The sequence below is a fragment of the Neolamprologus brichardi genome, chromosome 23, assembly GCF_056152115.1.
Source record: "Neolamprologus brichardi isolate AB-2024 chromosome 23, ASM5615211v1, whole genome shotgun sequence".
In the NCBI taxonomy this organism is placed as follows: Eukaryota; Metazoa; Chordata; class Actinopteri; order Cichliformes; family Cichlidae; genus Neolamprologus; species Neolamprologus brichardi.
In genome coordinates this window covers 3,619,078-3,640,539 of record NC_142125.1, presented here as the reverse complement: position 1 = coordinate 3,640,539, position 21,462 = coordinate 3,619,078, and the positions used below count along the sequence as shown (strand labels likewise).

General features: G+C 44.8%; 1 protein-coding gene across 1 annotated transcript in view; it reads right to left on the bottom strand.

The window, feature by feature from the left end:
- Window positions 1-21,462, bottom strand: part of tle2a (TLE family member 2, transcriptional corepressor a) — a 40,347-nt gene continuing 18,885 nt past the window's right edge. The window contains exons 3-20 of the mRNA XM_087835978.1: window positions 16,347-16,410; window positions 14,006-14,050; window positions 11,832-11,894; window positions 11,450-11,554; window positions 10,756-10,969; window positions 10,405-10,421; window positions 9,703-9,798; window positions 9,100-9,144; window positions 7,953-8,114; window positions 7,552-7,678; window positions 6,440-6,636; window positions 4,982-5,061; window positions 4,232-4,481; window positions 3,708-3,955; window positions 1,998-2,145; window positions 1,727-1,877; window positions 1,393-1,469; window positions 1-1,156 (exon numbers count right to left, since the gene is read on the bottom strand). Coding sequence (XP_087692104.1) covers window positions 1,049-1,156; window positions 1,393-1,469; window positions 1,727-1,877; window positions 1,998-2,145; window positions 3,708-3,955; window positions 4,232-4,481; window positions 4,982-5,061; window positions 6,440-6,636; window positions 7,552-7,678; window positions 7,953-8,114; window positions 9,100-9,144; window positions 9,703-9,798; window positions 10,405-10,421; window positions 10,756-10,969; window positions 11,450-11,554; window positions 11,832-11,894; window positions 14,006-14,050; window positions 16,347-16,410 — 2,197 coding nt within the window. The 3' untranslated portion in view covers window positions 1-1,048. The remainder of the gene's footprint in view (window positions 1,157-1,392; window positions 1,470-1,726; window positions 1,878-1,997; window positions 2,146-3,707; window positions 3,956-4,231; window positions 4,482-4,981; window positions 5,062-6,439; window positions 6,637-7,551; window positions 7,679-7,952; window positions 8,115-9,099; window positions 9,145-9,702; window positions 9,799-10,404; window positions 10,422-10,755; window positions 10,970-11,449; window positions 11,555-11,831; window positions 11,895-14,005; window positions 14,051-16,346; window positions 16,411-21,462) is intronic.

Below are 21,462 nucleotides of genomic sequence, written 5' to 3'. Positions count from 1 at the left end.
TTTGGTTGCCTTTAGAGAACTTTATTTACATGTCCATATATAGCAAGGTTCAAGTTCATGATGCAGCTGTGAAACTACCTGTCTGTCTTTATGTGCCCTAACAAATACATTTAAAATAAAAAATAAAAAAACACACTTAATGCTGAGTGAGTGTCAATGATGCCGTGTCCCGATATTGGAGAGAACTTGTTTGAGTTTAGTCTTCCGTCTGATTTTGGTTTCTATCAAACATCTCAGAACACGTTCGTCTTTGTTCTTTTGAAAGAAACAGGAGGAAAAAAACAGTAAAACAACAAAGACAATGTGAGTCAGGACACCTCAGAGGACCGAGCCTTGTTCTTGTCGTGTATGCACTAGAGATGATACAATCGTGTTGCTGCTTAAACTTAACCAGGAGCAAAAGGAAATAGCTGGAACCTCACGCCACATCGTCTCGCCATCTGCCGTGCATCTGCTGCCCCGAGGAGCGGCTTGGTGCTGTGGACAGAGCTGGACCGGGCCGGGCCGAACGAGGCCAAGCTGACTCAGACTTGGACTTTGTACACAGCGCAGAATATGGACCGGATTTTTCCATTAAGGGTTTTCCGAACCCTCCCCCACGTGTTCTCAGTCCCACACCTTTGTCTTTTGTTCCTCCGCTCAACGCCATCCGACTGCTTGCGTAAAATTCAAAGGCTAAAAAAATATTTTTTTCCTAATTTCTTGTTCACTACAGAGGTTTCATTTTGTTTTGTTTTTTAAAAAAGGGACAAAAAAAGGAAACAAAAACAAAAAGGTTCTTTGGAGGAATCCCACAGTTGCGCAGCTATAGACTAACCAGCATTCTCAGAGCATTAAAATCAGCTTTTTTCTTTTTTCCAGAGATGTGACTTTGCCTCTTTTTGCTTCGCTTTCTTTTCTTTCACAAACATAACCAAAACGACAAAAGTACAAGTTGAGTGTCTCTTGCTTTCCATGCCACCAACGCTCTGTACAGTCAATGCTGCAGGAGGGAGCCTTGGCCCCGCCCCCTGATTATTAGTTTGCTTTTTTCGGAGCCAATCAGAGTTCAGTACATAACTTCGTAGACTGTGGCTTTCTTGTCCCCGGAGCCGGTGACGATGAACTGGTCGTCGGGTGAAATGTCGCAGCTGAGAACCGACGAAGACTCCTTAGACTGAGCAAAAAGACAGAGACGACATCATCAGTGAATCGAAATGCAGAAATTCACAGCTGTTATTTAAAGGTACTTTTGTGTCCCCAAATTACCCTCTGATATTTGAAGAAGATGAGCAGGGAAATGAAAAAGCTTGTATTATTTTTAAAGCTTCGACAGCTCAATTGTTTCCAGACCAGAGATCAAAATTTCTCATCAGATCACGCTGCGTCTTGCATTAAACTCTGGGGTTTTACCTGAAATATGCTGGATCCATAAGGTGTCCTCCATGCATTCAGGAGGTTATCTTTGCCTGTGCTCACGAACCATTTACCTACAGGAAAAAACACACACGGCCATCAGCAGATAAAGCCTCAGGGGAGGAGAGATATGGAGAAGCCTGAGAGGCTGCGAAGCAAAAGCAGAGAGAGGAGGCGAAAGGGAAAGGACTGCTTCTGTGTTCTAATGAGAGAAGCAAAGGATTTGTTCTGCTTCCCTCTGATTAGATACCCTCAGGTAGTGTGATGTAACCAAACCATCAATCTAATCGGTGTGTACGTGTCGTCTGTGTGTGTCTGTGTGTGTGCGTACCACAGTAGGCAAACTTGAGGGAGAGAACGCAGCTTTCGTGAAGGTGCAGCTGGTACTTGTCAGGTTTTGAGACATGCAGAACTTCCACGTTACTGCTCTCCATTCCCACAGCCAGCCACTCGCCTGTCGGACAGTAGCCCAGAGAGAAGATCTGGAGACAAAGAGGGAGGAAATGCAATGATGACAGATGTAAAGTGTTATTGCTCACCAGCAGCCTCTTTAAATCTGCAATTGGAAATGAGGTTTATGTGTATTAGACTCGTGTGCGCACCTGTGATGTGAAGTCATGTTGCTGCAGCTGGCGTCCCTCTCGGAGGTCCCAGCAGCGGACTGTGTTGTCCAGCCCTCCCGTCCACAGCTTGGTGCCGTCGTTGGAGATATCGATGCAGCTCGCTCCGTCCGTGTGGCCCTGGAACTGCCTGCAGGATAGACACAAGGTAGTCAACGCAGCTAGGCTAAACTACAACCAGAGAGACGTTCCTTAAGGCAGCGGTCCCCAATCCCCGGGCCTCGGACCCGTACCGGTCCGTGAGTCGTTTGGTACCGGGCCGCGAGAGTTGAGGCTCAGGTGTGAAATTTATGGTTTTCAGGGTTTTTATCGGTTTTCAGCGTGATTTTATTATGGTTTTATCGTTTACTCAGTTTTCCTGGGTCTTTTCACGTGTGTTATGAATAAATCTTCTTTTTTTTGGTACCAGTACTAGTTTTATTTTGTTGTATTTATCCGCGACACCTTAAAGGCCGGTCCGTGAAAATATTGTCGGGCATAAACCGGTCCGTGGCGCAAAAAAGGTTGGAGACCGCTGCCTTAAGGTACACAGCCCTGACTGCATTTCATTTAAGTACATTTAATATTTAATCTTTACAATTTGTTGAAGTGAGCAATTTCTTTCTGCATTATTCAGAATTTCATGCCACAAATAAACGAGAGAATTCAAGGCTACAGAGATTTTATTAATGTTTATTTAGCAAAATTAAGTTGCATTTAGCATCAAAAGCACAAATTTATAGTGTTCGTGTTACTTTTAAACATCTAAAACTTCCGTAAGTGCAGACAAGTGTCTACACAGGTAACACAGTAAAAGAAAAAACACTAATAAAAAGTGTTGCTCATTTAAAAAATGAGGGACCTACGGTGTATGTAAATAGCAGCTTAGAGCAGCGGTCTCCAACCTTTTTTGCGCCACGGACCGGTTTATGCCCGACAATATTTTCACGGACCGGCCTTTAAGGTGTCGCGGATAAATACAACAAAATAAAACTAGTACCGGTACCGAAAAAAAGAAAATTTATTCATAACACACATGAAAAGACCCAGGAAAACCGAGTAAATGATAAAAACAATAACAAAATAACGCTGAAAACCGATAAAAACCCTGAAAACTATACATTTCACACCTGAGCCTCAACTCTCGCGGCCCGGTACCAAACGACTCGCGGCCCGGTACCGGCCCGAGGCCCGGGGGTTGGGGACCTCTGGCTTAGATTATAAATGTAGCACTATTTAGGTATTAAGGGAAGAGAACTGCAAAGCCCTGAACTTAGAATTAAACATAAAATCTGAAGATTTTATTTAAATAAAAACTGTCAAAAGCAGAATGCTGCACACGTGAATGTGGAAAACCACCAGTAAAACCCATTTAAAGACAGATAGGAAGGAAGACTGTAAGTCGTCACTCTGGCTAGAAGATAAATGCACAGTCTGAGCTCAAAACTTACAAAAAAGTCGTTGCTTCGGTGCCCCAAGTGCAGTTTTTCCTGGCGCTGTCTATTTCATGACTGACAGCGCAGATTGTAAAATTACACCAATTCCTTATACTACTCTCCCTCTCTTCTCAATATCCACTCCATACCTTTTCCATCAGTCTCTCGTCTCCCAACCTGAAAATAATCTGGCTATTTCCCACTCCCATCTGCTCTCCTCATCTGACTGCAGGAAACCGGTGAAGACGATGAATCAGCCACTTCCTCCTCCTCTTACCTAACCAGCGTCTGGTTGTGAAGGTCCCACACGACGATGTTGCCGTCGCTGCAGCAGGAAAAGCAGACCTTGTTGTCGGGCGAGATGGCCAAGGCGTAGCAGGCGGGAGCGGACGACGTCAGCTCCGCCTTGATGCGAGGAGTAGGAGTGGCCAGATCCCAGATTGACAGCGTGCTGGCCTCTCCTCCGACAATCAAGGTTCGGCCGTCGGAGAGCAGCTTGCAGGATCGGATGTAGTTATCCCTGTTCTGATTGAGCATCATAAACTGATAAATGCATCACTATAAAATCATACAGACAAATATATTCTGGGTAGTTCAACAATGAGATATAAATTAAAGCATGTGGTTACAGAAAAGCATAAAGATGCTGGAGGATTGATCTTGAAAAGGTGATTCATCATTCAAAGTGTGAAAAGCAAGCACATCAATTTCAGCAGTAAAATAACATTACTAGACACGAGATGGGCAGCAGGCTTTAAAACCTGCACAGCATCCATCTATCTGTCCTCCTTTAATTCTCACCAGACAGTCCAGCTGGGCCATGGGGCTCTTGCTTCCTGGTTGGCTGATGTCCCACACCTTGACGCAGCCCTTCCCTCCGGTGTACACGTGACGCGTCGAGGTGCTGATGGTGACGGCGCACACCACCTCCCCGTGGCTCAGGGTGTGGATCTGACGGGCGTGACGAGGGATGCCCGGTCCGAGCAGGGCGTCGGGGGGAAAGGGCACGGGCTGCATCTGGCCGTCAGCGCTCACGTGGAACGAGTAGGCGCTGAGGGAAGAGAAAGAGATGGATAACAGATTCAGTGCTGCAGTAACCGTACGTCAGGACAAGTTACTGTGACGGGCACCAGTCTATGTATGTCGTTTAAAAAAGCACACATGAAGCTCCTGTACGTTGGTCATAGAGTGATATCTCTGTGTTTAAATTAAAACATCACAGAACACTCTGGCTATTCATCTGCTAAAGTAAGAAATATTACAAGAAATTGAAACAAGGCACACTGCTAACACTTTTAAAGACATTTCTCAAATGCTTTAAGGATGAACTCACTTACAAGCTTTTAATGCATGAACACCACCTTTCTAATAAAAAAAATGCCTTGGTGCTTTACATTTTGGCCTAACGAAGGTTTAAAATCTCTAATTGTTCATCTTTTGTTTTCTTAAAGCTTTGTAACTGAACTCTGAGGACAAACTGAGCTTCTGAGTGCCGTTAATAGTGAACAGGAGAAGATCTGCATGATAGCAACCAAGGAAGAGGAAACTCACGGTTTCCCGGAGGCAGCAGACTGCAAGCTGGCAGGCAGCCCAGGGACCCTCATGTGTGGGTGTGGAGACTCGTAGCCCACCTGGAAGAGTCAGAGATAAGTCAACATAGGGAAGAAAATAATACTGAAGACTAGGGATGGGTACCGGTATCCGGTGCCATGATGGCACCGGTTCTGACATAAACGGTAGTAACCAGACCGAAAAGCAGCGCACATTTCGGTGCTTTATTTTCCTGAGCTGTGATACACTTTAGATTCTAGCCAATCATTTTACGTTTCCGAGGATAGTAGGCGGGCCCAGGTACGTACGTTCTTTTAGAGCAGAGCTACAGATTAAAATGCCCAAGGGGAAGCGGTCAAAAGTCTGGCTGTACTTCACAGCAAAATATTCAAACTCAGCAGCCTGCAACAAGTGCTTTAAGCTGATACTGTGATACTGTCAAAGGAGGTAACACCTCAAATCCGATGAAACACCTGGCGACGCATAGTGTTTTTTAAAAGCCGAGAAATGTGCCGTATTTGATAGCTTGCTGCGAGACCTCACACCGAGCGCATCTACTGTGGGTGTGGTGCCTGTTATCGGACCCGGAGTTAGCAACATCCCCCAAAAACCCGAAGAGGAGAGTCCTGGCCCCTAGCCCTGCCAGTGTAGCAGAAATGATGAGGATGATGATGCAGCAGCAGCCGTTCTTCTCTGCGTGAGTAGCTTAATGTTGTTCGTGTGTAATTTACGTTGAGTAGGCTAACCACGTTATTACATTAATGCATGTAAGGTGAACTAGCAAACACCATCATAGCTACATGCGGCTGTCTTCTTGTTTGATGGCAGATACTCCCTTCACCCTGGCCAAAAAGGCTCAAATGACCAAAGAAAAAGTGGAAAACAGCTAAACATGAGAAGTTTTTGGACAAAGTTTATGTTTTTTCCATTGTTTAAGCACTGCTTCCAGCCAAGAGTGATACCATATATGCCCCATAGCTGCTGAAAAGGCTAACATTATTATCTTTTTACAAAAAAACAGCTGAACATGAGAGGTTTTTGGACCAATTTTGTGTTCTCCATTCTTTAAGCACCGGTTTGAGCACTGTTTAAGCACCGGCACCGTTTCAAAAGTACCGGTTTGGCACCGGTATCGGATAAAACCTAAACGATACCCATCCCTACTGAAGACTATGAAGTAAAATAGAGGGTTCATTGTAGAGGACAGAAGAGATCACAGTTAATTTGTTAAAATTGGTCAAACAGAGGCAGCGTAAATCTGAAAGATCAAAATAAAACGAGATGACATATATGACTTCTGAAGAGCAGAGCCCGTAGATTTTAAAAAATGACAATGCAGCTGCTCTCTTCTCTTCCATATATATCCCTCTTTCTGCCCTCTGACTGGTTTATATGCTGAGGTATGACATATGACAGTGACACTGCAAAGACAAATTATGTGCAGAGCGTCGAGCTCACCACAGGGGACCGTCCATAGCCTGCGGCAGCTGCTGCCGCCGCCGCTGCAGCTCCATTCATTTGGGGGGAGACCAAGTGGAGACCAGCGCCGTAGCCCGCAGCCCCGGGCAGGTCCCCATTCACCCCTGGAGGGGGTAGGCCAAAAGCCCCCGGTGGGTACGCTCCCTGCACCGCCAGGGGGTTTCTCAGACCAAGAGCTGATTGGAAAAGAAGGAAAAGAAAAGATGATTTGTTTTGGATTAGTCAGGTGGCAAAATTACTGAATGAGACCTGAGCTTCATGTATAATTTTGATTTTTTTCACATAGGTTGGAATAACATCCACGTGTTATTAAGGTGACTCCCTCTGCAGAGTCTTTTAAAGCAAGCGACAGCTGTGACTGACAGGCTGTGAACAAGCTGCAACAAAAGGCTGGACGATATCAGCACTAGACCACTACTGACCCCTGCTGGCCAGCTTGCCATCCTGCAGGAGGACGGCATGTACGTCTCTGTGCGCTCAAATTAGCATCCTCTACATCCCTCCATTTGCACGTGTAGGTGCACCTACGCCGGCGCATGCATGCATACATAATAGTGTAAATGTGTGTGCGGAGAGAAAACGGAGCAGAGGCTAACAGGTGACGTGAGGGAAGAGAAAAGAGATGATACACTGGAATAGATGGAGGCTCATTATGAAGCAGCTCACAGTCACAGTCCATCACCTCCCCTAATCTTTCCATTTAAAAAGTGAGGCACACAGAATATTTTTGCCCACAGCTGCTTATTAAGTCCAGATGGTGGTGGGTGGTGGGGAGCTGGCTGACACCCATACCAACTACTGCAGCCCCATGTTGCTAGAAACATTTCGTGTAACAAAGCCAATGTAACAGAGCTAAACGCCCGGCTCTGCAGATACAGATTCATATGTTTAATGGATCCTCTGAGCGGCGTGTACGCACACTCCAAGAGGATTAGGAAGCAGTACAACAAGAACTGCTCGTCCGTGGTGTCCTCGGCTGTCCGCCTCACACTTTATCTACAGTCTCCCTGAAGTCCGGTGAAGGGTTTTAGCAGTAAAGCACAGGCTATGCGCCCTTTAGGGGAATTAAAGAAAGCTAAGGACGTTCTCACCAAGGGGGTCGACGCCAGGCTTGCCGGGGACAGGTCTGAACTGTGGGGGTCCGCTTGGTCCTGGGGTATTGGACTCCTGAGACATCGGGGTCCCTGGCTTCATACCTGGAGTGCTGGATTTCTCTCTCTGGGGGAGAGTGGAACAAAAAAAAGGATGTTTTAAATCTTAGTAATAAAGGACAAAAGGAAAGAGACAGGGAGGAAGAAGGATGGGAAATAAAACACAAGATGACATTAAGAAAGACCAAGAGTGGACGGGACCATTGTGGGATGGGAGCATCCAACAAAATAACGTAGAGACAAACTATCAATCATGAAGAGAAAAGCTGAATAAAATGCACTCTACGTTAAATTAATATATTAATAGGGCTTCATTGAGATAAAACATCGTGTCTGTCTACCTGTGGGGGCTCTTTGCCACGGGACGGGGAGGTGGCACTGCTGGATGAGGCCAGGGAGGTGGGGCTGGCCTGCGGGGGACCCTCTTTACGGGACGGGGGCATTTTGTCCAAACCATTTTCCCGGGATGAGTAGGACTGCACGCTGCGGGGCGACGATGGATCCTGAGTTGAAAAACACAGAAGTTAGAAGTCAAATCTTTCCCGACTTCAAACAGAGGCTCACATTTCTATGTTTTCCAAAAAAGCCAGGAAACAAAATAAAACCAATTTCTCTTGCTGTAATTCTTCTGCCAGTTCATAAGGTGAAAAATGTTTGGCTGACATGTTTTCAGGTGTAAATGACGTCCTCATCCTTTGCCCCATTAAGTAAAATCGGTAAAGACGCGTCTTTTGCATTCACACCTTGAGAAACAAATAATTTATTTTGGGGTTTTGAAGATAAAAGACGACTCGCGAGGTGAACAATCGCTGTGAAATCTTTGGTCATCGCTTCAATGAATGGTCGGAGCCTGCCATTGTGATGGCCTCGTAACCCAATTAAGCCTCACCGCTACATATTTGAAGCGACTCATAAAACAACTGTGGCAGCAGAAGTCTTGTCTGTGATGTGTACGATATATGACCCAACATGACAGATGCACAGATTTCATCTGTGTTATTTTTAGTGGAAACTAATTGCTTACATAAACTTGGAAGATCTACTTCTGCTGCTATTGTTATAATTTATTTTAAACCAACACAACATTTTTAAAAGCCGATATAAGCTCATCGTTTTGCTTTGATGCTTATTCTTTTATTTGCATAATTTTAAGATAAAGAATAAATGTGCTGACTGTTTTTTTTTTTTTTGTTGTTAATCTTTGCTGTGAATAAATTATTTTATTCCACTTTTTCATAACTCAAAGAAAAAAAAACATGTCTAACCAAGAGGCTTTTTAAAACGAGGACAGCTTGAACCACGGTGGCGTTTGTGTACCTTTGTATTTTAGAGCTCTGTGCTGCTAAATGAGGACAGGTGGAGGTGAAGGAGGGTGGAGAGGGATTAGTATAATTACTATTCATGTGTTCCTGCTGGGTATGTTTACATGATGTATGCAGATGAAAGCGGTCAAGTGAGGCAAACAGAGGCCAGCGGCCGCCTACTAACCTCGTCTACTACCAAATTATCATCACTCTTATCCGCATCGCTGCCCTGAAAGAGAAAGAAGGTGAGATGAGACACTCCCGCTCTGCGGTCTGATGTATGCAGATTACATGTAGAAATATACGACACACAAAGTCACACGCAAACAAGTTTCTCTGTGTAGTTTATTGCGTTTGGGAAATGTTTGATTAATACCCGGTGAAGGTGCTGCGTTCAGAAAACGTGGACAATAAACGATAGAAATGTAATTAATTCGAGATTCTTAACTCGGACATGTGAAATCCTCTCAGGAACAGGCTTGTGTTTTTATTTTAGGTCTCGAACACGTCGATAATTCTGAACTTCGGGATAAAAGGAGGCATTTATCTCTCGCTAAAACAAATCCTCTCAAGGTCTGATATATCTGATCTCTCGCAATTACTCCGGCAGCAAAGTAAGCACAGCAGAAAGTGAAACTATTTCAATTACTTTGGAAGAAAGAGCAGTTTTTAAAAGTCTGCCGGCCTCTCGCTACGCAGACACCACCGGTCTTATCTGACGAGGCAGAGTTGTGGAACTTTCTTACAGTTGCTCAAACATTTAAGAGCGTTATGAAAGCGTCCTCACATAGTCTGTCATGAACTCCTTCTCATCAGCTTTCCTCTTCTTGCCGTTGCTGAGGTAGTCTGCTGGGCGACCCTTATCCCCATTGGACAGAGAGCTCTGCGGAGAGGGAGAGAGGGCAGAGAGGATGGAATTGAGACGGAGAGGCAGGGAGCGAGGGGGAGGTGCAAAGAAGAGGAGGAGATGAAGGTAAGAAGGACAGAGCAGTGGAGAAATATGCGTGAAGGAAGAGGGTGATAATGAGGTGAGAGGGACTGCATAAATCATGTCAGGCTCATAAGCTGCAGAGATGAATGTGGAAGAATATCAGGCTGCATCGATTGGCCGGCTCAGTGAGAAGAAGAAAGAATCTTTCAAGTTTTCTTGAAGGCAGCAGAAAAGAGTGCCGAGTGGTCGAAGCATGATTTGGCACTGATACTATTTTTTTTAACCCAGTCAGATAAATATTTTATAGCGCTGGCATAAAAATTGTTATCATAGTGGTTCCTCTATAGCCGACTCTGTGCTAAAAGCTACGTTACTGTTGTTAAAGGAGAACGAGGAGAGCTGTAAAAACATGTCGCCTTTGTGCTCGCGTGCAAGAAGGAAATGTTTACTTATGCCGACATACTGGAAAATGTGTCTGCAGTAAAAGAAATTGTAAATAAAGAAAAAACATCCATTATAACATCAACAAATAGTGACTGCGTAGTAAATTGTACTCACTGGTCCTGCTTCACGATCTGTTCATTCCATGCAGAAGCACATCCAGTCAGAGGACAGCAGGACGGACAGACACACACATAAAGATACACAAACGTCAGACTACATGCCATCACTATACATCGCGCTGCAGCTGATGACTCAGTGGGAAAATATCCCCGAGGGGTGTTGCGATCAGCAGCGGCGCCCTGCCAAAATTCCAAAGCAAAAGGCAATCATCGGAGTTCATAGAGCGCGTTCTGATGTTTGCTCTGCTGCTAACCCAGCGAGGTGTAATCCAGCTCGTCAACTCATCTGGACTTTCACGTGTTTTTCTTTGAACTAATTGAAACGAGAAGTGCGCCGCTGCTGTACCTCGGTGGTGCTCGGCAGCGGCGGCGGCGGCTGCAGCTGCCTCGAGGTGAGCTCTCTCATCCTTGGCAGCGAGCTGTGCACCCAAAGCGCCAGACAAGGCCAGGAGGCCGGACCCGCTGCTGAGGGCCAGGCTGGGGTGGGGCAGTCCTGATGGGTGTGGGCCCACTGGCAAACCCTGGGCGTGCTGGGAAAGGTGCTGAGCTTGAAGCTGCTGCTATAACGAGAAACACAAAGAAACAGAAAAAGAGGAGACAGAAATATCCGGGTGACTTACGAGCGCGAGCTTACTTCACAGGAATTGATCGAGAGGAAGAGAGAAGGAAGGAAAAGAAGGGAACTAATTGCTGCGATGTGCACGAGAGGAGGCATGTTAAGGTCAAGGGAGTGGCTCTTTAATACGGGAAGCTTTGCAGTCAAATTGAAAAGGATGGGAAGTGATTTTAAAGCAAGGCCAAATTTTCCATGATTTGAATTTGCATTTGAATTCCAAACAAACTACCTGGGACATAATTTAAATTTATGACTTTTGGGCCTTTTTAGGTGGTTGTCAGACACCATAAATAGTCAAAAATAGTCTTTTTTTTACAAAACAAAAATAAAAAATCAACATATTTTAGAGCTGGCCAATGAATATTCTTACTAAAAGGAAAAGAACAGAAAGAAAAATAAAAATGCTGGAGTATAAGGTACACACGCTATGAGGCAGAGGGGGGAGCCCACGTACCCCTATCGAAGCATTTAGCTCCCCCATGGTCACCTGTTTGGCGCGCTCCATGGCCTGGACCACCTGTTGTTGGTGCTGTGGAACAAATCAAGGCGTCAGTAAGGGCAGGTATGGATAATTAGTCTGTTTTTCCCCTCAATAGTGAACTCATAACAAGTATAATTTGTAGCATTTGTTGTTTGATTTCAGTGGCTGAAGAAAATGAACGTGCTCCGTCCGTCTGCAGCTCTGTGTGTGACAGTGATAAATGTGTATGTATGTGCACACCTCCTGTGTGCGTCGATCTCACGCAGGAGAGAAAAGAAAGAGGAGTGAATGTGACACATCGTGCGTGTGTGTGTGTGTGTCCCACCTCCTGTGACAGGAAGGGGATGAGCTGAGCACAGATCACGTTCAACCGCTTGGCAATCTCCGTCTAAAAGAGAAAAAAAGGTACTGTCACTTTGATGAATAAACACACACACAAACACTCGCACGGCCAAGATCCAGCATGAACACAAAGAACGCGCACGCCCTCGTGAAGGTTACACACACAGTGTGGCTGTGGCCTGTTTCTCCCAGGGCCAGTGTGGTAAATATTTCAGCTGCTTACATCTGGTCCATGCAAATGGAAACTCTGCCAGAGAGTTTGGCTAAAATATTCATGGACAGCATCTGCTGTGGCCACGGCCAGCCCACACATCGTGTGTGTCTGTGCGCACACACTTGACTCACCATCTTGTGTGTGTGCGTGTGTTCCTGGTGTGTCCTTGCATGTCTGTTTGTCTGTGTGTGTGTTTGCATTTTGCATGCTTGAGTGTGTGTGTGTGTGTTTCCTGCTGGGGGTCAGTGATTCTCGCTGTGGGTGTGTGTCTGTCTCGATCTGCTCTACTACACAGCCAACAGCAAACTCTTCCTCCACCCCCTCACCCGCCCACCCCCACCCCAACTCACCGCCATTTCTCTTTCCCTTTTTCCTTCCATCCCACTCCATTTATCGCTCTTTCCATCCATCTATTCCTCGTTTCATCCCTCCCTCCCTAATATTAGCACAGTAATCAGTGTTACAAGCTCCGCCATGTAATGTAACGCACACACGCGTGTGCACGCATGCACGCACGCACGCAAAATCATGTTTAGCGGCAGGCCCAACAAGGCCGTTAGGGCCAGTAATGATATGCATGCAGAGATCATGACAACATCATTATGGCCACAGGCTGTTTATCTTGTTGACAGCTAGACCCTGTTCTGTGTGGATGTGCGCTCGCATGTGTGAGAATCCATGTGAGTGTGTTTGTGTGCATCGCCACACTCACCCCACCCCATTCTCTCTCTTAAGTGATTTATTGATGCTGGACTGAACTTCCACCCTTCCTTTTTCTTGCTCTTCCTCTCTCATGCTCTTTCTCTCATTCCTCTTGCTTGCCCACCTCTCTCCCTCCCTCTACTCTCCATTTGTCAGCCAGCCAGAGTGCCCCCCCCTCTACTCCTGCCCTTCTCCCCTCCATCCTCTGAATCCATCACCCCCCACCCCAAGGGAGACACAATGATTTCTTGTTAGAGAGCTCCAACTACTAAATGACATCTTCAGGAGGGAGAGCGAGAGAAAGGGAGCGAAGGAGAACACGAGCAATCGAGAGAAAGAGGATAAAGAGGGGAGGACAAAATGAGAGAGGGGGAATGGAAAGAGGAGGCAGAGGAAGGAGAGGAGGAGGAGGAGAAGGGCAGATTGGGTTGAGGAAATGACAGCCAATGAACGAAGGATGTAGGAGGGAGAAGAGAAATAGAAAGAAGAACAGAAGGAAGGCGGAGGAGGAAAATCGAGATTGGGAAGTGGTGGTGGTGTCGTGTGCATGTGTGTGTGTGTGTGTGAGGTGGGAGTGGGGTGGGGGGACAGCAGCATGTCAAAAGCAAAGCGATTGAGATGGCGAAATGAACGAAGAGAAGGAAAGAGAGCAGACAGCAGGAAGGCAGTGACCTGATTTAAAGTGAAATTCAGCATGGACTGTATGTCTAGAAGGAGACAGAGGTGGAGACAGGGTGCACGGAAAATAGGGAGATAAAGAGAAAGAGAAATCAATCAAAAGGAAGAGCGACGGAGATGGTGAAGAAATGGAGATTAAGCGCGGGGAGCATTAAAAAGATACAGTAAGACATAAATTGAAGGGAAAAGATATAAAAAAAAGAAGGAAGATGGGATGGAGAAGTAGGGCGACAGTGAGAGAATCGAAAGGACAGAGGGAGGGAATAACAGACGGGGATTTATGATGGGCAAGAGGGAAGGGCAGAGTATTCTCATCTGTCTGTGGTGGAGAAATGAATTCTGTTTGTGGATCCTATTAACACCTCCACAGCATAACACCGCTCTACAAGTCCATCGCAGAGAGGATTGACATAACAGCAGCAGACGGGAGATTTTCCTTAAAAAATAATTCTCACAGTTTTCGAGCTGATTGAGGGCAAAGGAAGGAAGAAGTGATAATACAAGAGAAAAATGCAAAGCTTCGAGATGGTGGGGGTGCAGAAAGAGAGAGAATCCTGACTCACCTGTTTGTGCATTTCAATGTTAAGGCCGTAGGACATTTCGTAATACTGAAACAAAGGAGAAAATCGGTTAATAGACATGAACGTAGAGAATAAGAGACTGAAACACAAGGGTAACACAGGATGTACAATGAAATCGTTTCCCATGGATACACTGCAGGAAACAAGTCATCTGCTGAAAGATAAAACAAAATAACATAAAATAAACCCAGTTTATATTTTTCGCCAACTCTCATTAAAAGCCTTAAACCAATAAGGCTGTGATAAAACAGCCCAACAAAAACACTGCTGCAAACTTGGCTGCTAAGTCACAAGTATTGTAAGTCCTGGCATTTTCACAGGATCAATAAACAATAGACTTTAAGCCTAATTCAATAACATATAAAAAGTATATTTCTGTCTCACCTGAAAAACACAAATATTCTCTAGACAAGTGTATACCCAAGAAGAATACCTATTTTTATTTTCTTACACAAAAGCATTGAGACAAATCAACACTCCCGGACCACTCGCAACCTTTTCCTTTGCTCCCAGTTTCCCGAAGTTAGGCCAAGCATGAGCACTCTGAAGTGCCCGCGTGTCCCTAAAAGCTCATCGCTGCTAATTTCACCTTGAATCTGCTGAAAGTCAATGGCAATAAAACGACCCTGAGGCGTGTTTCGGAAGCCAGAAACCCAAAGCGGGGGAGGGAAATTGTCACCGGGCAGAGAAAGGTGGCAGACGATTGCAATAATCATGTCTAATATGAGCTATTTGACCCTGGCTTTTACCCGAAAGTACAAGGAGCTGCGAGGAATGCACGAGGTGTTGAATGCCAGAGAGCGACAGAGAGAGAGACAGGTGAGGATCTCTCTCTCTTTCACTCAGTCCCCCCTCTTCTCTTTCAGAGATGGACCGAAAGGGAGAACATTTTAAAGTCAGATGCCTTGAAAAGTGGCAGGCTGACATTTGCTTTTCAGCGTGGCTGGTTGTGGAGAGATGAGATTGGCAGTTGGACAGCCAGAACAGGCTGGCAGGATGGGAGAGGAGATGGCAGGGGTCCTCTCTCTCCAGACATCTTTCCTGGCAGTTAGCGCACATGTGTGTGTTTGTGTGTGTGTCTGTGCAGGTGTATGTGTTTTTAGCACAAGTCTCAAAGTGTGTAGGCGTGTGTATCTATGTGCTTTGTGTGCATGCTTTGCTGTGAGTGTGTGTTTTCAAGGCGCGTGTGCACGTTCCTCTGTGTGTGTGTTTGCCTGTAAGCCTCCATAAAAGACGCCTTTCCTGGCAGCTGGCAGCTCTGCTTGGCAATTGCTTTGCCAAGTTTCGTCTGTTGCTAAGCAACATCCAAACTCCCCCAAATCATCAGCCAGCAAAGAGACCTGGCCTGTGCTTGATGCCAGCTACCCCCTCCTCCCCATTGCTAAAACTTCAATCCCCCTCCCTGCTTCAAGCCCCCCGCTCTGTGCCAAGATTGCCACATAGCTCTTTTTTTTCACAGCGGGTTCTGGGCAGCCTACACTCTGTAAGCTGTGGTTGTTTATGGCTCTGATCACAGGTAAATCAAGGCTGGAGGTTTGCAGACTAAAAAAACAGCAAAAAAAGAGAAGACAAAGAGTTTTGGCCTTCCCTTTATCTGGAAAAAGATCTGCTGATCATGTATCCTTCACAATCAGTCGTACCTCTAAGTAGCACGGAGGTAGAGGGACCACTTTTACGCTTTGTTACTCTTGTTGTCATGCCCAGATTTACAGATTTTTTCTGCTATTCAAATCACAGCCTTGCATCAGCTTCTATAACTTTCTCTCATTTCTGTGATGAGATGCAAATGTTTCAGACTTCGTGGAATATCTGCAATGACTGGGCACATTACGCAGCAGCACCAGAACAGACAGAGCAGAAGTGATCAATCAGAGCTGTGCTGGTGAGACGTTTAACGCTCCGAGTAACGCCAGTTTTGGCGATCACTTTCAGCTCCAATCAATGAATGAAAAAGATCCCAACAGAGTCCAAATAAACCCCCTTAAATTCACATTCAAGACAATTTTAAGACATTCATCACTTCTGCCAATCTGTTTCCTCCTATAATATAAAGTATTTCTAATAAAGATTTTTCTTATTGGAGAAAATAAACCGCATTTTTATTTTTCTCTAAACACAAACGCACCAGTACTTTCCCATCGAAAAAAAACGGTTAAAATTTGGATTTATTTTGTAGTTCGCTAATATGTGTTTGTGTGTGGTCTTGTGTGTGGTTTTTGCTGGGTGTTGTTTGGCAGCTGTTAGCAGATGAAAGGGATTCAGGGGACTTGGCACTGCACTTGTTGTGAGTAAATGTGGAAAGATGTGTGTGTGTGTGTCTCACCATAACATAGTGTCTCTGGATTTCAGTCTTCTCTGTAGCCAGTTTCTCACACTCCAGTTTCAAACTGCAACACAGAGAAGAATGGAAACAATATAGGTTGGCCGCTTTGATTTGTATCACACGCCAAAAATAAAAAAAATACACAGTGTAATTAGCAACATTACAACAAATTATTCCCTACTCATTCTCTGCCCCCCCACCCCTCCTGTTTCCATCATTCACTGGGGAGGAGGGAGCAGGGTGACCGGGGTGCTGACAGCCCATTATCACCTCAGAGCAGAGCAGAAATAGACAAAGTCACGCTCGGGGCCTGAAATTCAGCCAAGACTGCAGGCAGGAAGGCACATCCGAGGTGTCTCTCCCTCTTTCTCTTCTTCAGTCTATCCATGTGTCGTCCATTCATCCTCATTTTGTTGCTTTCCCATTTGCCCGCCAGCCTGTCTGTCTTTGGATCTGCCCGTCCCCTGCTTCAATTTGAACTGCAAACTTTGCCAAGTTTGACTGAAGTTGAAGTTTCTGTTTCAAGTGGGTCAAGTGTGGCGGTTCTGTTTCACTCGTCTGTGCGTGTGTTCGGGACGTGACCCGTGGCTGTCTGCGAGCGTCTCGGGATGCTGCTTACTCCGAGGCCTGGCGTGGAGTCTAATGCAATCAAACACAAAAATGTATCTGAGGTGATAGCAGCCAAACACAGCTCCCGCGTGTCCTATATTTCTGTCTGTCCTCTTCGTCTGCTCATCTCTCCTCACACCCAAACTGGTCCCCGATGTCTCCTAAATTTGGATGATGTCAGTTGCTAGACTTGCACACACACACACACACACACACACACACACCATTTCTAAACGCGCTCAGGTCCGAGCAAACAAACACCTTTCTTGTTACCTCTGCAGCACTCTCTTCATCTCCCGCACACAGAAATACACTGACCTCAACCCCCCCACCCCCAACACCCACACCCACCCCCACCCCCCTCCCTCCAAAGAGACCTAGTACATTTTGGGCCTGAGGCAGTTTACGCCAACTTGTTTGCGGGCAGCAGATAGATTGATTGGGGGGGTTGCGGTGAGGTGGGACATTAAAGGTGGGTGCTGCGGGAAAGAGTGCGGAGGTGGTGTTGGTGGTGATGGGGGGGTCGTTTGGCGGAGGAAAATTAGAATATGATTAATACCGCAACATTACCCCCAGCCGCAACAGGTAATAACAGCCCCATCCGCTCCCTTTCTCCAGTGCAGCGTGCACACACACACATAATTGACTCATTTATCATTGCCAGTCAGTTGAGGAGAAGAGGGACGAGGGAGGAGATGGAGAGAAGCAGGACGCCGAGTGAGAGAGGAAGGTGGCGGTGGCTGAGGAGGAGGGAGGGTAGTGAGGATTAACCTCACCGCCCCCACCCCGCCACCGCCACCCTATAGATTTTATTACACTGGAATTGCCTCTCGGCAGAAGTCACTCACAGCTGGGCTGGGAACTAATGCAACTCTCTGCGTGTGTGTGTGTCTGTGTGTGTGTGTTTGCATGGCTTCCAGTGTGTTAATCATGAAAAACTGGGGATATGCTTACAGAATAGCTGTGACCACAAACACACAGAAACTGTCCACCGGCTAAAGGGTGAATCCAGAGATTCTCTATATAAATAAATACAACACAATCATACCCATGAAACAACGGCCATAATGCAACACTTTCACGATTTTCCAAAAAAGTGAACACAATCACAATAAACTGAAAGGACAAAAAATAGGGAATGCCATGTGAAATCATTTATGAGTAGTCTGATTTGCATTTCCCCTGCGCAGTTACCCATTTCTCCTGAGTGTTTCTCCTGAAAAGTGCAAAATGAAAAAATAAATGATGATGAAATAATGATAATAAAAAATGAATCAATTTTTTACCAATTATTATCAACACATTGTTATGTTTTGTTTCCCACTTTCTTTTGCTTCGTTTAATAAAAAACTGATAACGTCCATCAGAACACGTGCCTCCTTACTTATTTTTAGAGAATTCACAACCGACAACTAAAAGACAATCACTAAATCACCACGTCCACACGTACACGGGTATTTTCCGTTTCCGTTTTAAAAAAATAATCCCGTCCACACGTAAAGGCAGAAATGAAGGAAAACGCTGCTAGGAACATGCCAAAGCAGCAGGTGGCGCTATATTCCTAACCGTGCAGAAATGTTGGCCAATCAGAAGTCTAGAAGCCTCGGCGGGAAAAGTAAACAAAGATGGCGCATAGAAGCAGAACCGAGTCGTATATGTGGAGGGACAGTAACTGTGTGTGTATATGTAAGCATTTAAACACTGCAGAGAGTACAATTAGCAGTAATAGTATTGTAGAAATTCATTTCACCGAAACAATAACGTGGCGCACAGTGTGACGTCAAAAAAATGCGCACACCTTTGATGCTGCGTTTTCTCCGTTTTTGTCGTCCACACGTAAATGCAAAAACCGAATTTTAGAAAATATCCACCCTGTTTTTAGAAGTTTTTAGTTTTTAGAAATCTCCGTTTTCAGTGACCGAAAACGCCGTTTACGTGTGGACGAAAGGTGCAAACGCATAGAAAAATCTGCGTTTTCAAAAATACCCGGGTACGTGTGGACAATGAGCAACAGTTAATCATCCTATAAACCACTAAAGTGCAAACACCTCCATACCCCCGATCTACACAATAATAAAAGAAAAACAAACATCCATGTAGCCACAAAGTCTTGCAATGCTGCTGAGCAATTTATGGATTGTTGTGCCAAAAACAAACGTATGCACATATACACGCCTACACCCAAACAGTGTGCAGATAGACAGCTCTTGTGCTTACAAGAAAGACCCCAAGGTCGTACTCAGAAAGCAATAACCATTCCCCAGAAAATGGACTTCAAGGATTGGAATTACTGCGCGAGTGTGTGTTGTCATGATGGGACTGTGGGAGCATAAAAGAGTTGGAGCGGGAGAAGAAAATGAGGGAGAGAGGGGAGGAGAGCGGTGAGCAGGAAGTAGGTATTTCATGTCGAAATGATTGCCTGTAATAATTAGTCTTTGGCTCAGCACCATTTACTGCGAGGGAGGGAGAGAAGGTTCCCGAGGATGGAGAGAAAGGCACAGCGACACGCAGAGAAACCAAGATTGAGCGAGCGAACAAGAGAAAGAAGCAAAAAGAAAAAAGAAATGGTGTGTGTGTGTGCGCGCGCACACGTGTGTGCCTGCGTGGCATGGTGGGCTCGGTTCCTCCAATTTTTCACTGGCGGTGACAGGAGATAAGATGATCAGCCGAATGCGCTACAAATCTGCAGCCTGCCAGCCTTCAGACAGCTCTGTCAGTGCTGCCCTGCTACTGAGCACACACACACACACACACACACATACAAATGCTCTTTACGCACACACACAAGGAAACGCGCAAACTAACCACATAAAGCATGGGAGAAAATGGTGATGTGTGTGAGAACACACTAAACCAGCATATTAACCGAATACACTGCATGTGTCACAGACTGTACATACACCCACACACGTGCACACGTAGCTGCTAAATAAACACAGCGAGGAACACACACACTCTAATGAGAGCCTACAGACAGTAAAGCATCTAATTCTGCACTTGTGCACAATGTGCCTGCTGCCTTTTAAGTCGCCGTGTTTTAAAATTGGGCTTGTGGGTATTGTAAAAATGTCAACGCTTTCCTCTCTAGCATTTGTTTTTCTGAACAATACTTTTCCTTCACTGATTTTTTTATGCTAAAGGAACAAAGGTATTTTCATATTTCCCTCAATAACACGCTTGTCCATTGCTCCTGGTTACTTGAGGATTTTTTTTTCAGCTAAGGGGACAAGAGGAGCATTTTATTTTTCTTATGAGAGATCAGATTTGCAGAAATGGGATCTCTGTAATCTAGTTGATGAATGATGTAAATGATGAAACAGTAATTGCCAAATTATTTGTTCTTTTCCTGTGATAACAGATATTTATTTCTGCACACGTTGGGCAAGTGTCGCTAAAGACCATCAAAATATTGACAAAATATTAATTTCTTCCTTCCACAAGCCAGTTATAGGTGTGGTCGAAAAATCTTCTCCCCAGAGGTGAAGAGAGGAACGTGTGAAATGACCCATATGGAAAAGAAATAGTAAAAACTTATATGATTTACTCATGAAAGTGGCCACTTTCTCATTACTTTCATATATTGTTTTAGTAAGTATCCAAAACATACAAGTTTCATTTATATAATTTTTCAAGGGATCTTATATCGGTTTTCACTCTTGTATGCTTTTCATACAAGTTTCACACAAGACAGATGCAAACTTTATAAGATTTTTATATATATATATATATATATATATATATATATATATTCCATATGGGGAGGCAGGACTAGATTTACATTATAAAGCTTTTACCACATTATATATAACATTTAAATCTATTTCCATTCAGAAAAGCATAAACACTGAGGAGTTATTTAATTGTTATATTTCTTGAAAAACTGCAAACATTAGCTGGTGCCAGATTCACAGATGTTTAATTAATTTCGTAGTTAATATAAGAAAATATTTTAGGGATTTGGAAAAATAGATGACCCCCCCCCAAAAAAAACAAAACAAAACAAAAAAAAAACACAAACAAACTTGTGTTTTGAGCACTTTTGAATAAAGTGAATAAAGACCAGCTGAAAAGAAATGATGTGTGGACTGATCGAAACAAAAACTGTTTGTCAAATGGTGTCAAGTGCCAAAAGAACTTTTGTCTTTAAATTTTAGTCTCAATTATTTCCTCTTGTAAATCACAGGGTAAACACCGAGTTTAGAGTGATAGGAAACAAAGAACCATCAATTCAGACAAAGTGCTGCAGAAATACAGAATACTAACTAGTAATCCCAGCTTTAAACATGCATGCATATGCACACATGCGCACACACACACCGATGGGAGCAACTGCGCCAGTGTAGTGCCTTTACAGTGTCAGGACCATTTAGCCTGCCAGCCTGCAGGTATGTGACTGTTCACTTTACATCTCATTAACTATTGATCAACCTTCCCTCTCTGCTCTGCCACAAACACCTCTGGCCTGCATCCCAGTCTCTGTCTTCAAATACACACACTGTCTCTGAAA